The sequence below is a fragment of the Lactuca sativa genome, chromosome 3 (genome assembly GCF_002870075.4).
Source record: "Lactuca sativa cultivar Salinas chromosome 3, Lsat_Salinas_v11, whole genome shotgun sequence".
Classification (NCBI taxonomy): domain Eukaryota; kingdom Viridiplantae; phylum Streptophyta; class Magnoliopsida; order Asterales; family Asteraceae; genus Lactuca; species Lactuca sativa.
This window is the reverse complement of record NC_056625.2, coordinates 13,158,276-13,178,644: the sequence shown is the minus strand read 5'-3', so window position 1 is coordinate 13,178,644 and position 20,369 is coordinate 13,158,276. Positions and strand designations below refer to the sequence as shown.

General features: G+C 33.4%; 1 protein-coding gene across 1 annotated transcript; it reads right to left on the bottom strand.

The window, feature by feature from the left end:
- Window positions 1-7,133: 7,133 nt before the first annotated feature.
- LOC111886467 (respiratory burst oxidase homolog protein A) lies at window positions 7,134-17,432 on the bottom strand. Its single transcript, XM_023882708.3, has 13 exons — window positions 16,313-17,432; window positions 16,019-16,178; window positions 15,837-15,885; window positions 14,327-14,440; window positions 10,076-10,498; window positions 9,583-9,969; window positions 9,268-9,479; window positions 9,022-9,189; window positions 8,787-8,946; window positions 8,508-8,708; window positions 8,300-8,428; window positions 7,906-7,984; window positions 7,134-7,809 (listed from the first exon to the last, which is right to left on the bottom strand). Exons 1-13 carry the CDS (start codon window positions 16,971-16,973, stop codon window positions 7,700-7,702), a joined length of 2,853 nt encoding a protein of 950 aa, XP_023738476.1. The 5' UTR covers window positions 16,974-17,432; the 3' UTR covers window positions 7,134-7,699.
- Window positions 17,433-20,369: the final 2,937 nt, after the last annotated feature.

The window sequence follows — 20,369 nt, the reverse complement described above, 5'->3', positions numbered from 1 at the left end:
CATCGAATAGGTGACTATAACAATGAGGGCACCATGTACATTTGCATGGTTATTCATACCCGCTTTGTGATCCTCGGCATCCCAGTCACAAACTTAAGGGGCATATCAAGATTTAAACATGCCATTTAAAGGTTCAATGAATCTCAAAAGAATCTAGGAGTTTTCAATACATTTAAAACTTAATCTTCCTTTCGTTTTTCATGATGGAGAATTAGTGAATTGTCATTCACTTACCTTCAAGTTATTTGCATATTAGATTACGACATCCCTTTTCTAATATGTAAATAATGTTATTGGATCCTAGCCCTAATTTCTCATTTCGGGTGTTTAATTAGGGGTTCATTTCTAATTAAACTTTGTTCTTTTCCTTTTCAGATGTCGAACATGAACTATAACAACGCTTCTGGCTCGAGTTCCTCCGGCTCTTTCTCACTCAGAACTTGTGTAGGAGGGTGATATTCGACGGAATCAATTTCAACGATTGGATCCGTAACATTAGAATGGTCACCCATTATGAGGACAAAGAATATGTCCTAGACAAGGAGCTGAAGCAGATCGACATGAACACTGCTACTCCCGAAGAGATTGTTGCCTTTGAGGCCCACTAGCATGATGCACGAAAGTCCATTGCATCATGCTAGCGAAAATGACTTCTGAACTCCAAAAGTCCTATGAGGACATGTATCCCTATGAGATGTATTAATACTTGTTGGAACGGTAACACCAAAGTGCGAGGCAAGAGAGGTATGAGATCATCACTTCGATGATCACTACCCGAATGGGTAGTGGAGAGTCCCTTACCGCTCATCTGCAAAAGATGCAGAGATATGTTGATCGCCTTCTCAAGTTGAATGTTAACTTTGATGAAGAGCTGGAGATTGACATCATCCTTCACTCCCTGCCTCTTGCTACAACCATTTCCGCATGAACTACCATATGAATAAGGAAGATGTCACCTTGAGCAAGCTTCAAGGATTGCTTAGGGCTGCTGAGAGCAAACTCAAGGATAACTCTGTTGCATCAACTCCCACTCCAACCGTTGCCCCTGTTTTGGCAATTGGGAAGGGAGGGGTAAGAAGAGGAAGGCTCCCTCAAAGAGCAACCACAAGGGTAAACCCCAAGATGGTACCCATTCTAGTGGAACCAAAGTTGGTTCTGCTAAACCCAACTTTAACCCGAATGAGGCAGAGTGCCACCACTTCCACAAAATAAGGCATTGGAAGAGAAGCTGCCCAGAATATCTGCAGGCCATCAAGGATGGAAAGATCAAGCCATCTTACGCAGGTATTTACACAATTAAATCTAATGATTCATCACATTCCATTTCTTGGGTACTTGATACAGGATGTGGTTTTCACATTTGTTCTGATTTGCAGGGCCTAAGAAGAGATAAGGATGTGGAGCATGGGAAGCTAAATTTGATCATGGGAAACAGAAGATTGTCGCCTGTCACGAAGATTAGAATTTACTCTTTAATGCTTAATAGTGGATTAGGATTAGATTTAGACAATTGTTGCTATTCGCCAGAAATGGCAAGAAACATCATTTCATTTCATGGTTTATATAGACAAGGTTTTAGATATTCATTTGATAATGAAAAGGGTTCTATTAATGCTTATCTTAATGGTGTATTTTATTTTGAAGCATTGCCTTGTAATGGAATATATGAAACTGTGATGGTTGTAGGCAACTTAGGAAATGATATGTTGTGTGTTGATTCATCCAATGGTTTGGATAAAGCATGCTTGTGGCATTTTCGTCTTGGACATGTCCACAAGAAACACATAGCCCAACTCCAAAAGGATAGAGTGTTGGATTCGTTCGACCTTAGGGATGATGACGTGTGCGAGTCTTGTTTACTTGGAAAGATGACCAAGTCACCCTTCACTGGCACTTGTGAGAGGGGTGAGGGTCTATTGGATCTTATACACACCGATGTGTGTGGGCCCTTTGGCCACAATGGGGTCCTTCACCCCATGGAAGTCTATCGTACCACATGCCCTGAAATCCTTGAAGGAGAGTGTGTGTGTCCCTAACTGGCCAGATTCCATGTCGCTCCTGAACGCCCTGAGACGCTCCTACATCAGCTTGATGATCCCTTCCTTGATCGACCCGAAAATCACCGAGGTCACCTCAAGGATGCCTCTCGTAATCTCAGACGCGATGAACTCGCGTAGTCTGTCATCAACCGGCTCGGAACCTTCACCCGAACCTAAACCTGATCCAGACCCAGACCCTGAACCTCCTGCTCTGTGACGTGTCACCACCATTCTGAAACAAAACACATAATCATCAAGGTCATACATAACCTCGAGAGGTCTTACACACTCTACAAGTTCCTTGGTTCTATCTCAGCCCTCCTTGACTTGAGTATGGATCCTCTGCTTTCAGTTCTACAGGCCCATACTACCTTCCACATCTATCCGTACTTTCCTCAAGGATTGCCTTAACTTCACCAAGTCCCTTCTACTATTACTGCTCGCTGCACTAATCTCATACTAGGCTTACCCTAGGGTAACTCTCCGACCCACTCTCCACCGTCAGCTGCATAAGAAATCCCTGCTACATTTACCTAACTAACTCTCGAATACCATTACATATCACTAAGACCAGATAATTCTTCGAATGAGAGGTCCTACCCTACAACGGTTGGACTCAAACAAGAGCTGCGAAATACGGCTAGGCCGAACGCTCTGAAATTATTTAGTCCTCGCAATATGTAACTTAACGTATTCGTTTAATAATTAGTTAAATATAACTAGGAATCCTAAAAGCACAAAGCAAACAACATTCGGGCATTGAGTAACCAAACCAAGCATATCCTATTCAGGCCATCATATCATTGTCTCATCAATTCTATCATGTAATTAATAAGCACATATAGCAGGCACATAAGGCATATTCCTAGATCCTTAGACCTAATATAGCTTGCAGTTTTCATACATATATAGTAGACATATAAGGCATCCTTCCTAGATCCTCAACCCTAATCTAGCATGCAGTTCTCATATATCATAATAAACATGTATGGGTATCTGGGGAAAAGTTACTTAAGCTCGGCCGGTTGCACGCATCACACACCTTGTTCTTTCTCAAAACTCTTTTTTTTTTTGAGAAACTATTTTATTGTAAAAATATTTCAAACCCTCGGTTTGAGTCCAGACACCCCCGAAGGTGTGTCCGAATCCCTCAAACAAAGGCTCTGATACCAACTTGTAACATCCCAAAATTGTAGACCAAAATTTTTATTTTTGATATAACGATGTATAAAACAATTTATAGAAAACATCATCAAGTTATTTCAGTTCAAAAAAACCATAGATCATATGTATCAAAAGCATGTCATAAGATAGTAACAATGTCATAGTACAAATCCCAAGAATCTCATATGCGGAATATCGTGTGTGTAATGCATTGCTACCAAGCCGGCTCCTTTCCCTTTGAAGAAGAAGGACCTGAAACAAAAACTGAAATCCGTAAGCACAAAGCTTAGTGATTTCCCCATCATACTACATGCCATACAACACACATACTATCTAACATATCCAGGTACTGGACTACCCCTTCAGTCTCTTTCAACTGGTAACTGCCTAGCATATCAGGGTGTTGGCCTACTCCTTCGGTCATGTCCACCATCACCTAGCCTAGCATATCATGGTGCTGGCCTACCCCTTTGGTCCTTTCGACCAGTACCTTTCCTAGCATATCAGGGTGCTGGCCTACCCCTTCTGTCCTTTTGACCGGTACCGGGGACTATTTCACCCCCCACTTCTACCATATAGCATCCTAGTGCATAAACATATAAGTCATATACTGCCTAGCTTATCCGGGTGCTGGCATACCCCTGCGGCCCTATTGACCGGTATTGGTGCTATCCTACCCCTCCTACCACTATCACATAACATCATAACATACTAGCACATAAAGCATAATAGATAGTGACATACCAGATAATTATCAAAAAGACAATTCTCTCTACTATAACTCTTACTAGTGGGCCGACTTGGTGCCTTCGACCTACTTCTACTGGAAGGTAACTCACGTGAATGTCGTGAAGTAGTTGAACTGTCCTCTACTCTGGGATCAACTCCTCTAAAACTCCTACATATAACAATCTCCTTTAATTACTCTTTCATACTCATAACCCCTTTAAGGGTCAGCTTTGGTCAATGGCCAAAGTCAACATCCTGGTTGACTCAACTCGCCGAGTTGGTCCATCAACTCGTCGAGTTCCATAATCCATAAAACCCTAAAATCTCAATCCTACTCGTCGAGTTCTTTCATGAACTCGTTGAGTTCCCCTTCATATAAGTCAGGACATTTCGCTTACAACTCGCCGAGTTCATCCTTGAACTCGTCGAGTCCCTCTTCATATAAGTCAGGACATTTTGCTTACAACTCGCTGAGTTCATCCTTGAACTCGTCGAGTTTTTTAATCTTCAAACCCAAAAACATGTCCAACTCACTGAGTCATCTCCTAGACTCAATGAGTTTGCTCAGTAACATAAAAGGTTGGGGGACCACGACCCAACTCGCCGAGTTGTATGAACAACTCGTCGAGTCCCCTATTATCTAAACCTATTCAGTTGTTTCCAGTCCGGTTCAAAGCTACCAAACCATAGATCTGCTTCCCTAGGGTCGATATATCATGTAAAGTTTCTAACTTTACATCCATGCATAGGTTATTTAGCTAAAAAATCCCTAAAAAGTGGTTCACAAGTTGCATGGGACTCCCATTGGCATGAAGTTGGCACCTTTATGCCATGGAGTCCCTCAAAGGCTCTAGATCTGAAGTCATGACTCCAAAACATGCTTGGATCCATGAATGGTCCCAAAATAGGCTTCTTAAAGCCCTAAACTACTCCATGAAGAGATCTAGTAAATGAATAGTCAAGGTTTAGACTTTATACCTCAATAAGGCTGCTTTGACAATGAAATCTCTGGATCCAAGGCTTCTTCCTTCAACCAAGCACTTCTAGCTTCCACTTCTTCAAGGAAATACCAAAGAATCACTCTTTTTTTACTCACACACACTCAAAAGGATCAAGATCACGAATTAGGGTCTTGCTGGACTAAGGGAGGCCACAATGAAGTATTAAGGTGCTTAAATAGAGCGCAAACCCTGAAAACTAGGGTTTCACTCTAGCAACCCTACTCGTCGAGTTGAGGGTTCTCAACTTGTCGAGTAGACTTCAAGTCCCGCGTCCAACATCTGTTCCTACTCGACAAGTTTGGGGCCCCAACTCGTCGAGTCCCTTTGCAAAAATGAATGATTTAATTTAAAACACTTACCAGGATCCGGTCGTTACAAATGATGCGTTGATTATAAGTTCGTAAGTTCTCATAAATTTTTTGGTTCTGAAAAGAACCTCTCTCTCTCTCTCTCTCTCTCTCTCTATATATATATATATATATATATATATATATATATATATATATATATATATATATATATATATATATATATATAAGGTTGAATTTAAGGCTCTTTAAATTTGATTGTCTATTATTCAGGAATTTACATGTCTCCGATTAGTCTCCGACTAATTTCTGACAAGGCCAACTAATCCATAGTTTTTAGTCCACGGATTTTGTACCGTCTAACGATTTTTACAACCTTGTTTATTATGATCATACAATAACCTCTTTTATTGTTTTATCTTTACTCGCTTTATCCGTATTTATGCTGAAATATTTTAGCATATTTTGTTAACTCCGAATCCATGTTGATACAACCCATACTTATGCAATACAATTCATTTTGTAGTACTAATAGGGATCCGTTTATTATATCATTTGTTGCTCCTAAAAAACACCAATGATACTATGAAAATTTCAAGGAATGCAAGAAGTGCATGGAGAGAAATTCAAGGAAAATATAAGAAGAATCAAAGAGGAAGTCTTGTTGGCAAGTGGAGGAAATTTTGGCATCTCCCATCCTAGCATGGAGAAAGACCCATGCTCAGAAACTTATCCATAGGAAGAGAAGGTAGTGAAAAGATTATGTTTCTCAAATCGATAAGGAGGTTTGGGCTTCCATTTTTGGGTATGTTGAAAATTTTAGGGTTTGATGTAGTTTGTAAGTTAAGGTGGAGATTCTAAGTGCATCCATAATGCATTGAACTCCATAGAGTTCAATGGATTGTCACATCATCTTTTTACAATCCATACAGCTCTATCATTTTTTTCTAGAATGCATTGAACTCTATAAAGTTCAATAGAATGTTACAAAATGTAATTTATAGTAAATAATTAAGAATTAAAAACTTTCATTTTCCCATTGAACTCCAATCCTTTGAATGCCAAAGTGACATCTCAAAATGATAGAATTTCTTCCATTGAATGAGACATAGACTTGTTATCTCATTTAACTCTCTCATTGAATTCACCGTTGTGGATACTCTAAGGTTGAATGTGACCAAAATACATGTCTTGGGGCCATTAGCATAAATAAAGAACATCATTTTTTTTTGGACCCAACTAGATATAAACTAATATAAACCTTTGGCCTCTTATAAAAACAAAGAAATGTGAAATCTCTTTTTGATCATCTTTTTTTCAGTTGTTCTTCACAATTTCTTGTGAATTATTAGATTAACTTCTGCATTTGCACAACTAAGAATGAGCAGCCTAATGGGAAGGCCGATCCATTTAGATGATGATGGAGGCAATGCAACCAAGTAGACTATGGAAGTGGCTTCATATACTTTTCTAGACAAAAGGGAAGAGAAGAGCTAAAATTATTCGAAGAGAATCCCAAAAATAGGAAAGAAGATGTTGTTAAGATTAGATACCAATAAACTAGAAATAGAATATATGAAAATATTTCGATATTCTCATACGAATTCCCATGAACCATTTCATACATATGAAAATTATGTAGAGAACATTTATTTTGCTACTTTTTACTTGAGACCTGGAAAAAACAAATATATTTAGGTTCATAATTAAGACATTTCAACTAATGAACGTTGTCATCCATGGAGTAATTTTTAGCACGGGTTTTACAATTTTATTTTTGTATGTACCAATTAATTTTCATAAAAACATACTACTTCTTATCAACCATTGGACAAAGCATTTGCCCAAAAACGAAAATTTTAACTCTCGGTTTAAAAAGGTGTAAGAGAAAATGAGCAAATGTTGATATACTGATATTTAAATACAAATTATATGACGATGAGAGTACAGAAATATGTCTGTACAAGATATATGTGTATAAAGAACAAAAATAATAAAAATCCAAAATAATTCAATTGAAGCCAAGGTGGATGTGGATGGATTCCTCTCCAATCTTCATCATTATTCATTACAACACCCACCCCACCCCACCACACCACACCTTGCAATTCTGAATTCCCCTTCCAATTCCATCAATCTTTCTTTTACAAGAATTCTATGCATGTTGTTGTAGCTGTCGTTGTCTTGTCCCCCCTCCAAATGTCAACCCTCTACATGGGTTGCTGTGCATGTGGATCCCACCACTAGCGCAATACCCTTTTTGTTTTTTTTATTATTGGTTTAGTTCATCTCACCAACAAAGGATGCTTTTTTTTTTTTTATACCTACCAATACCATTACCATTTACCATTTACCATGAACCAAAATTGTCCTCGGATCCGATCCTCCTTTTACTTCTACTTACTAAGAAAAAAACTGTACATTGGTGTTCTCTGGTAACAATTAAGCAGCTTAAAACTTAAAAGTGCTCCTTATGGAATTCAAATTTGGTCGAGCCTTTTTGGTTGAACTCATGACACAGCTCACCCAGTTCCTTGGCTAGCACCGGTGCACCACAATAGAACACACCTGGTTCATAGTTCACACAACACCCAATATTACTTACTTACTCCACCATAACCATAACCATAATACATCATCACAACATAACCATTAAACACTCACCTATCCTAGCACCAGCATGTTTGGTACAAGTTTTTGACAAAACTTTCTTCCAATTTGGCCTTGCAAAATGGGTTCTCACCTGTTTAATCAAAACAGGTTATCAAACATAATTTAACAGGGTCTAACAAATTACAAAAATAATCTTCCTGTTTTCTGTATCTTTACTGTGTTTAGTCCAAAATTGTTTTTTTTTTCCTTTTCAATTTAGGTCCTTGTTTCAAGGTTTCATATCGGATTTGGTTCTTATTTAAAGGTTCTAGGGACCAAAACCGATAGGAAGCTCTAAAACAAGGACCAAAACTGAAAAATGTTTCAACTTTGGAGTAAAAATCAGCAATCACAGGGACCGTTTTTGTACTTTACTGTGAAAGATAAGATAAAATGACAACATTACCCTTGTGCCCGATACAATGTCAACGCCATTTTTGGCATGGTTGAGAGCCTGAACCATGGTGATGAGAGCTGATCGGGCATCCCCTTCTTCATAGACGCTTGTTAGATAATTATGCATCTCAATCACACCCTGCACATAACAAATCAAGAAATATTTATTTGAATCTTTAAACATACGATATGAGAGATTGAATGGTTATGCGTCATACCCGTTGATCGAGTTCAGCAACTTCATTCATGACACCTTTGAACCAATCAAATGAACCTTGTTCTCTAGTTACCCAATAAAAGTAAGCATTTGTAGTCCTCAAACTTTTCTTCTTTCTGCTGGGAGAAGCTTTATCATGAGAGTAAGAGTCACCACTACCTGAACTCTGATCCGATCTCCTACTGTGACCCGATGTTGAATCCTAAAACCAAATTTTGGTTCAAAGATTTGATCATAAAACTGAACATTTATTATATAAAGTGAAGAAATAATCACATACTGCTAGTTCTTCCATTTTAACAATGTTGTTGAGCAAATCTTTAAGAATACTAATAAAAGGCGTTGCTCCAATTCCAAGTCCAACCAGCAAAAGAACATCATATTTACGGTAGTCTTGGGCTGGAGCTCCATAAGGCCCATCAATCAACAATCTTGGTAATCTGATATCAAGTTGTTAGTTATATCACTATATGTTTCTAAACTTTATACCATAAAGTAGGATGATAAAACTATACATTGTTTTGGTAGTTTCATCGGCTCTAAGAAGCCCACTTTTACCAGCTACTGGAGGTTCACAGACTTCCGAGAATACCCTTTTTAATTCCTGTGTCCAATCACCTAGCTGCCTTATGTGAATGGCTAGGTAATCGTCATCTGGAGCAGATGTGATTGAAAATGGATGCCTAAAAATGATAGATATGGAGGGATTATTAGGTATTAAATAGAATGACAGATTAATCGTTTTGGAAACCATTAATTACCATTCAAATGGAGATACAGTGGGGCATTGAACAAACATGTATTGTCCACTCTTGTAACGAAACTGTGGAGGTTTGGACATTTGCAATGTGAGGACGTTTCCTGGATAAATTGCAACCTTTAGAAGGCGGACAGTGTAAGAGCCTGATCGGAAAAATCTTAGGGTTCTTTCCCCAGCGTAAAGCAATACCGGAAATGCAAGATACATCCACGTCTGTTGTAAACCATATAATTAATAGTATCAAGGTTATCATCTGAAATTGTTGAATCCAGAACAAGTGAAAGAGAGAATTTAGCTAGGTAGTATATATACCTACCGTTTTTTTGTACCATTTCTTGACTAGATAAAGGAACCATCCATGGACTAAGAACAAAATGTAGACGACAACAAACAGGTGGTGTGAATACCAGAAAGCATTGAAGCCGGTGAGCCGATCAAAAGGCTTTGGTAGCTTCACTAAGCTCCGTCTGAACCATCTGGTTGCAAGTACGAAAGCGATTGTCATGCATACCACCATTATAACACCAGTTACACCTTCCACACCTCGAACAAGGTCTGTGTATGTCGGTTTGTTGTTCCCAAAGTATTGTCTCATACTAAGATCGTATGCAATTTCATCTTGGTTTATAAGTCTCGGGAAATCGCACGCCAAATGGTTACCAGCATGAAGGATTACCCCGATCACAATCGCTGCAGCTATCGTCTGAAAAATCAATTGTATATCCGTTTACACTTAAGTACAATTTCATAATCCTGAAATTGAATAGAATTAGGGCCACAATACAAGTAGAAGGATAACAAAACTGAACCTTGTGGAAGTTGATGTTATCGTCGAAGGGTACGAAATTTGACAATTTTGTGGATCTTAGCCAAGTTATGGTGTTTCTGCAAACCGGCAATAATATGATCGCCATATTGAATTTAAGAGTCTCGGCTGCTCCTTTAGCTGTGAGAACACAGTACCCCATGACTTCGAATGCGGCCCTTTGTTTGTATTGATAGTATTTCCATAGAAATAAACCGATCATGATTAAGATCCACAAGGTAATGATCCAAAGTCTTTTCCAGTTTTCTTGTAGATAGTACATGAATTTGGAACTCATTCGCTTTATTGGGCTTCGGTTTCTCAAGCCGTGTAGGTTTTGGCTCAATGCCTGGCTTGTGTAGCTCAATGCTTGACTGTAGTTTAGGTAAGTGTCCTTCTGCAACAGAAGTGTTTCGAGCTGCCATAGCTGGACAGATAGCGAAATTTCAGTTCATCGTGAGAGAAAAATGATTTGAAGAAGTTGCTATACTAAAGATTTTAGAAGCGTGGTTAATTATGTTATGCATGGAAACATGCATTTTTCATAGTATCAGATCACTTAAATCATAATTTCGCCCAACTTGATTCGATTTTACGGTTAAAATTTTTTCAATTTCCACCCCAAATTTGCATGCATTGATTCGGAACAATTTGAGGAAGAGAATCGTTTGAAATAGATTTTTCATGTTGTTCAGTATTTCCAATTACTAAAGACAACGCGTTCTGTGGATTTGCTCTAAAATCATTATTTATCCTTAGTTTGATTTTTTATTGACTTTACTATTTTAACTTAAATTTTATATCTCACTTACCTTTTTAAAATCACTATTTATCCCTAACCATGAAGTACAAATCCTCCAAAAATAAATTTTGCCACTTGTCAATCTCTTATTAATTTTGACACTTGTCATTTTGTAGTATTTTTAAAATAAATAATATCCACATGTCATTTTATGGAGACTTTTTCAAATTTTAAAATTAAAAAATCATATAATACTTATACTTATATATGTAAAATATTTATTGTAATAAATGTGACAATAAATTGCAATGAATATGTTTTTCCTTCTTTATTATTTCAAAATTTTATTTTCAAAAATATCTAATGTTACATTTTAATATTTAATATTTTTTGTAATTAACCCGTGTAATACACGGGGTTAACACCTAGTATTTGTAATATACCTTTTCAAAAAAAATGCAAACAAAAGACAATATATAAAAGGGATAATGAATAAATAGATAAAAACTTTAGGTATAAGTTTATTTTTTTTTAGTTTCTTATTTTAACAGTAAATTTTATTTTTATACATAATTTATCAACAATTTTTTATTCCATTCACAAAATACCATCAATCTTTTAATTTTGTTCAAAAATACCACAATTTTTTTACACATTATCTTGATAAATACATAATCACCACTTGACATGGCATACCATCTGGTTGTTACCTAAAATCAATGTTTTAAAAACCGTTTCGAATCGGAAATGAGATTGGCTCAATAATGATCAGTTTTATTCTAATCTTTAGACAAGATCGAACCAGACCAAATCTTCAATAATTCGGTTGAACCGGTGTAACAAAATTGGTAAAAAAACCATTTAAACTGATTTATTTGATTTGGATACTTGAATTTTATTAAGACCGTTAAAAAAGCCCATTTACAAAACAAATTAAAAAACACGATCGATCAGGTTATTTGGAATGTACACAAGTTGAATGCTGACGCACACCTTTACCGAACACGACTTCGACACACACTAGACGTTAGTCTAACACCGATCTACTCAATTTGAAGGCTGATACTTCTCAAGTATTATGTTTATGTCTTTATAATATATACTTCATTATCATAACGTACGATTTTCTTTTTTGTGGATGTCAAATTTTTGGATATATATATATATATATATATATATATATATATATATATATATATATATATATATATATATATATATATATATATATATATATATATATATTGTATGTAGAAAAATAAAAGAATATATAAAAATTATGAAAATTGGGTTGAACCGACGGTCAAACAGGAACCGATAACTAGATATGTTCAATTAAAAAATTGTTTTTTAAGAAATTGCTTAAAATTGTAACTTTTTTTTTACATATTTTACCACTGAATTTTTTTTTATAAATATTATACCAATAATTTTACAATGTTATTTAAAATAAATAATAGATGAATAAATAAAAGACAATACTTGGGTTTGAACGAGTGACCTCTCTACCACTGAACCAAGAAGCGTTTTCAATTTCTACCTTTGCGTCTTGGCTTAATTATAGAGTTGACGACTCCTTTCTTGAGGCCACGAGTTCAAAACCAAACATCAACATTTTCTTTTATTTTTAATAAATTTGTAAGATTATTGGTATAATGTGTATAAATAAAATGCAATGGTAAAAAATGTGTAAAAAAATGTCATAGTTCCTAGTTAACAACACTGGTATGCCATGCCACGTAAGTGGTGGTCAGGTATTTACCGGATAAATAAGTACAAAAAAAATGTAGTGATAGTAGTGGTCAAATATAAATGAGAATGGGCTAGACTTTAAATGTGAAGTAGACTTTAAATGTCAAAGTCTTGTGGTACAGCATTGGATGCTTTGTGTTGAAATATAAATGAGTGGGAATATTATCGTCTGTTTATGTTCGTTGATATTATTGATGATATGAATATAAGGTTGACCACTTTATACACATGGCATAGTGGAGAATACGCGTAATTGCACAACAAATCCAATGATGGAGACAAATAATATGCGTTATCAGAGGATTGCAACCTGGCTAACATGTGTCCAGATGCTGATCATATAACTCTATAAGTAATAAGATCTAAGTGGATTTTTTTTTTTTTTTTTTTAATTAGGGTGTCATGTTAACTTAATAGTTACATTATGTTGTGTGACAAAGAAAACGAATTAAGTTTTTAATCTTATCTTCAAGATTAAGTTATTTTGTCTTTATGAATTATGATATGATTAAAAAGACTTCTAGATACACATATACAAGTCAGCAGTTGAACAACCAAAAGAGTATGTTTATTTCAAAATTCAAAGGGGGTAATGTAATGTTCCTTAATTCTTCGTGGGACAGTTGAACAACAATTTAACCTTTGCTTTCCGGCCTAACCACTCGTTACTGACTTTGAAAAACAACATACTCTAAAAGACTACACCACTTGATTTAAATAATTAGCAAGTTTCCTTTGTCTATGAAGTCTGTTTCTCTTAATAATATAATTAACTAATTCTATTTTATTATATATTTAACTTACACGACAAATAATTTTTTATTACATGAGGACACCTCGACTTTTATTAATTTATTCCCAAGTCAAACTTCTAGACCATAACCACTACTCATGGATTAGCACAACCACAGCTAGAGTCCATAAATATTTATCATATTTAATTTTCTACTTGTGTTTTTGAGGTTTTGATTGTTTTACTAGAATGCATTATAAGTATATTTTAACTTATTTGGAAAACCAAATCAAAATAAGAAAAAAGTTACCAAAGTACAAGACAAATGTCTTGATTTTCTTGGCTGCTACCACGGTTATAGCCAAGTAAAAAAGGACAATGAACCAGGAAAAATAATATAATATTAACTTAAATTAATTTAAAGAAGATGATCACTCTTGACTTTATAGTATATATATTATAATGAATATGTGTAACTATTAGGTAAACGTATAACAAGATGGAGAGAAAAAAAAATTATATATATATATATATATATATATATATATATATATATATATATATATATATATATATATATATATATATATATATATATATATATATATATATATATGATTTTTATGATGACTATTTAATATGACAAAAAGATAAAGTTAAAACTTTTGTAACTTTTATGGATAAAAAGGTTAAAAGGCCACTAATCATCGTATAATCAAATCCTAAACATTTAAATAAGAGCAAGCAATCAGGCTATAACATTTTTTTTTTAATATTATGTTTATTTTAACATTATACCTATATAAAATTTTGGTGGCTAATTTACGTAGAGACTTTTCTTTGTTGTTAATGAGAGAGAAACCAAAATCATGTGAAAAGGAATTAACTCAAGTTTTATATATATATATATATATATATATATATATATATATATATATATATATATATATATATATATATATATATATATATAATGGAGAGTGGAAACGGGGAAAGCTTCAAAATTGACGGGTGGGACCCACACGTACCTCAATGTAGCCAAGTCTTTCGGGATCTAACTCTTCCATTATCAAAGCTGCATATTCTTCTGCTTGTTCTTGTAATCTTGATAACTTGTTTGCTGACGCACTTAACATTATAATCTGTTTTTTTCAAAATTTCAATTTAAAATCAAAGTACTACATTAATTTCCTGTAAGAACAAGTCCTCACCAACCCCCCTTATTTTTATTATTATTTTTCTCAATATTAAGTATTGTTTTTCACTACATAAATGATTTTAGCATGATATATAATATTTAAATTAAGTTTGACGAAATTACCAGAATTAGTTCAAGATATTAAAATATTCCACAACATAGATATCTTTTTTAAAGAAAAACAGGTAGACAAAAAAGATAAAACTTATCTCCTAGGGTTTTTATTATTTCCAAAATAGTAACAATAATTTGGACAGTATTGTCTTGAAAAAGGAAAAGATATGTTTTTTTAGGAGGTTGTCAATGGCAGTGGAATATTTTGTACTGGTAATTTCCTTTCTTGTAAGTTACGTTAATCAACGAAAATGTAATACTTGATTGCATATAATTATTTAATTTAGTAATAAAATGTTTTATAGAATTGTTGTATGCAAGTAACGGTAAAAATAGTTTTCGTAAACCAGAATTGGGAAAAACATAAAATTTATACTACCCGTCATAAAAATAAATTGCCATTACTGCATAATTAAAAAAAAAATTATAAAAAAGATAAAAGTAAAAACATCAAATTTCAAGATATCATCAATTGGAGTTTAATAATCGTATTTTATAATCAATTACATGCGAACTTCTAAAAAAATAATAAAATATTGCATTTTTCAAAAGAAAATCGAAGAAAATGTCTGTAACTTTATATAGTTCCAAAGGAGTACTTTTAACTCACGACTTTAACATTGCATGGCAACGTTTTAGATATTATTATTTCAAAAATCATTCAAAAAAACTCACGATAGTTGTTTACAGATATATTTTATTAAAAAATAGTGAGTAAAAGATAGAACTTTCCATAACTTGTAATATCATTACTACATTATATTGATATCCTGTAGAATAATGCTTCAATTAATATAATATGTCCAAAAACAAAATTTGCTGTATGTTTTCATCTCAAATTAAATGTAACTGTTAGACTGGTATTTAAATAAAAAATATATATATTGAAAACATTGAAAAGAGTTATAATGCGGTGGGTTTATTTTTTATAAGATTTTGTAAAAAAGAAGATGACCACTCAAATCAACTTCGACACATGCATAAGTAACAGAAAATGACTTTATGCCTGTAGTCCTTCAACCACTCGCCACCCTTCTTCCCACTATTTTTTTTTTCAAAACCAACCCCCAAAAACAGAAAAAGATTCATAAAAGTGTTCATGTAATCGATTTGCTATCAAGGGCATGTTTCAATTCTTTAAAATGGAGGATATGAACGAGGAATTTGGATTAAAATAAGCAAAAATGAGACTGCGATGTATTATGAATTAACAAGTAAATGTTTACCTCCTTAACTTCTTCTTCGGTGATTCTTCCATCTTCGTTCTTGTCAACCCTGTGAATGAATCGAGATGGTTGTTTGTTTATGTCATATTTTATTGAAATATTAGATTATAATGTTGAAGAGAAGATGAATTTGTTAAGTAAGAAAAATGAAGTAAAATAAAACGATTGATTGTAAGTCGTACATATCGAAGAAGATCTGGAGGCGAGAATCGAAGCTCTGATCGGTGATCTGAGACCAATATTCGTATAATTCATCTCGACTGATCTTGTCAACTTTTAGTCTTCGTCTTCTGCTAAGAGCATCGTAGACTTCAAGAGCAAATTCTTTTGAATCTTTCATTCCTTCATATGCAAAAATGGATGAATCGCATCAATAAGAATAGAATGAAAAATGAATCGGAGAGGAGAATGAATATTCAGAAGATTTCGGACTCCTAATTTCAGAATCCCTAGAATAATTCGTTGAGGGAATTAACCTATGCATTGTGCGAAATCTGCACGATAGAGAAATCCATCCTTTGCAAGCTTGTTGAAATTGTTCTGTACTTCGTTCCAACCATCTAAACCGTTGATTTTACTCTTACTGATGAATCGGAGACCTTTAAGAGCTTTATGCGCGCCGGAGCGAGTTCGATCAAGCTGAGCGCGCTGTCTACGCATTGCACGAGCAGCCAACGCCGAATCCAATCCTCCACTTCCTACGGCGGTGTTTTGCATCGCCGAGGAAGACGATGCACGTGACGTGTGCCCGTAACTCCATGGAAACCTCCGGAGTTCCTGCGAGAACTGCCTCGCTTTCGCCACCGCTTCAGCCTTCAATTCCTGTGAAAACTGTCGGAATCGGTTGGATGAGCTCCGTCGCATTGTCGGAGATCGAGACGAAGTCGCCGATGCCGGAGTTTCCATACCTCCTCCAATATCATTATCCACGTGGATCACCGTCGCCGGCTCCACACTACGTAGAACAATAGTGTCGTCATCCTGAAGATCAAGAGTCACTTCAACAAACTCCTCCCCTGGATTCACTGACGACGTATCTGTGTAAGCCGGTGAAGAACTTCCACTGATCAACATATCATCTGGGACGGTGTCGGACGCCCACCGGCGCTCGTGACGCCCGACTCTTCCACCTCTCATAACTTAGTTCACCAACAAAATCCTTACAACAAAAACAGAAGCTGGGAAAGATGGACTGTGAAAAAAGAATGAAGATTGGAAGGTAATACGTGTGGGGGGATTAGAAGAAAAGACGTATACACGCGGTGGCTGTTCTAGAGGCGGAGAGAGGGAGAGGAAAGAGACATGTTCATTGCTAACGATCAGAGATTCACTGGACCCGGATATGCCTAAATCCGATTAGGCCATCGGGTATGACACCGTTTTTGACGCGTAAAAGCCTATGTGGCAACCAATCACATTTTTTCTTCCAAATTTTAGAAAATGAGACAATAATATGTGGAGATATGATTTAAATGTAATTAAATGGTGTAAAAAGGGAAGATTGAAGCTTCAATTTTCAGCGATGGCTAAACTGGTTTTTGTGGAAGAACACATGAAGAAGAAAACAAAAATGGGTATTTGTGGACGATCCAACGAATTCTCCAATTTTGTTTTCAATTTAAGTTACAATTATGGTCCCTAACATTATGTCTTTCAATTTTTTTACACCCTATTTGAATTAAGTTAGACCATCAATTATATATAATTATATATGTTTATTTAATTTTAAAAATTAGCAATATGTTTATTTATTTTTCTTATTAGTAAAGTGATTATTTAAGTTTAAAATTATGTTTTTTTTTATTTAATCTAGTTATATATATATATATATATATATATATATATATATATATATATATATATATATATATATATATATATATATATATATATATATATATATATATATATATATATATATATATGATGTAGAGTGGTAACTATTTCTATGTGTTAGTACTGTGTAGTGAATAAGTAGCGAAGATGATTTGATGTACATGTGTTAACACTTTTGTAGTAAAGATGTAATCTTATGCTTTTCATCGTCCAAATTAATTTCTATTTGCATTAAATAATTCATTTAGTTATTGCGATCAATAATGAAAATGGCAGCAGGTATAGTAGGTGTTTAAGTTTTCTAACCGTGTCATAATGATTTTTCATTGATTTTTTTTTTTTTTTTTTGTTTTCTTACAATATTATATTCCGACATATAATTATATCAATATCTTTCGAATATAAATCAATTTCCACTTCTGTAATTAAGAGATAATAATCATATTTTTTTTAAGGTTTTCTTTACTAAACGACCAAAAAAATGGAAAATGCTAAAATCAAGCCGGGCTACGATTTTTTTAAACCAAAATGATGTTGTATTGATAAAAAATAATGTTATCTATGAAAATCTGTAAATACTATCTTTTAAAATAAGATGTCTTTCATGTTGATCGTGAAAATCCAAAATCATACTATGAAAATCTATAGTTATCTTATAAGAAATTGCCTTGATAAACATATATTTGTGTGATTTTTGGAGCCAAATTTTCATTATGCTTTTTTGTCTGATTTCAATAGAAATTTTTTCTAACTTATATATTTTTTTCTTTGTATTTGTTAACAGAACGCGAGTTCCAATATTCCACAGGAGTATCTTATTTTTGTTTGTATCGTCATTCATGACAGTCATAAAAATTCTATAAATTTCAACTCTCATATATATATATATATATATATATATATATATATATATATATATATATATATATATATATATATATATATATATATATATATAATTTCTCTTCTTTTTTATTTCTTCTCTGGTTCAAAAAGAAAAGAATGTGAATACGTATATATATATGGTTAGGTTATTTTATTCATAACATCTATTTATATTCGTAACCATAATTTTGGACCAATGGATGAATATAATTAATGGTCATGATATAAAGGTCTATGATATTACAATGGGATAACATGTACTATATAATCACACAAATTTCAACATAAGGGTATTTTGGACAATAAACTATATTTAAAAAATGAAATTTGCTGATTTTAATGGATAATTAATTCTCCTAATTTTAAAAATCTGAATTTTTTAAATTAATTCAATTTTAATTATAATGTAATTTTATATAATAATCAAATTTATTCTGACATAATGATAACCATAAAGGCATAAACTAGTAAAGATATTTTCAATTTATTCTTACAGAATATAATCCAATTAAGATATTTTTGTTAATTAACTTTATTTAACAATTCTTCATATTCTTCATATGCATCCAAGTCATAATGAGGGTCTATGATTTTATTATTCATCTACATCTGAACTTAAATACAAATTTATACATATTTTTAAAGACTAGTAGCCTTATACATTTCAATATAGTTATACACATTCTAAAAAAATATCATAAAAAATAAATAAAATTCTTAAAAAATAGCATTATTAAATATACAATTATTGAACAAATATTGTTGATCTTCTTCAGTGGTCCAAAGAATTCACTTGATTCCTACTATTCTTATGAAAATGTGATGTATTATCATAAGAATGTAATTCTTCGCAAATATACTTGTTGGTTAACTCGATTCAAAGTCTTTCTCTTGTACGATCAATATTTGATTCCTTCTTCAAGCCATTTTGAAAGAATAACATGCATTACTCGTTAGTATTACAAGTTATTACACAAATATACTTGTTGTTAACAAACATTCTTAAAGACATTATGACAGAATGAATTTATACATTTTATGCTTTATAATGTTTATACATAAAATAAATTATGCTAGAATACACTATTGTTTGCCATGTTTACTTTTTTTTCCATATTATAATGCAAAAACCTATTTATTCCATGAGAATATAAAATTTACATAAAACATGTGTTGACACTAACAGAATGCATACAACATGGTTAGATTCTTTAGATTCTCTTTCCTGCATTTCAATAAATACTTGTTAGACATTATCCTAAAATATGACAAATGGTAAGTATTGATTTGTTAATTATAAAAGTTACCAAACAAAATAGGGTCCTATATAATTAAACGTAAATTAAGTTTTTCACATAAGCAAATCAAAAACCAGATATTTTCACATAATCAAATCAAACTAATGCCAACACATCATAAATTGAAATAACTGGCAGTTGCTGTGCAACTATTTTTTATCTTTTAATTAATAATTAAAGCTTTAATTGATTATCTTGCAAATTTCTAAATTGATTGTGGAAAACAATGGCAACAACCTAATAAACCAAAAACATAAAATGTTTTTTAAACAAAGAAAGAAAGGTAAGCTAGCTCATTTGGAATCTCCATTTATTACATTAATGTTTTGATTTTTTAATTATCCATTAACATTTCTCTTTTAATGGTATGGCTTTTGCTCGACGACTCTTACTAATTTCACATGGATTTCATTAGAATAACTAGCCATACATGTTAAATACTTAATATAAACAGAAAACGGAATTTCATTAAAATAACAAGCAACACAAAAAATCGTTTGATTAATTAACACTT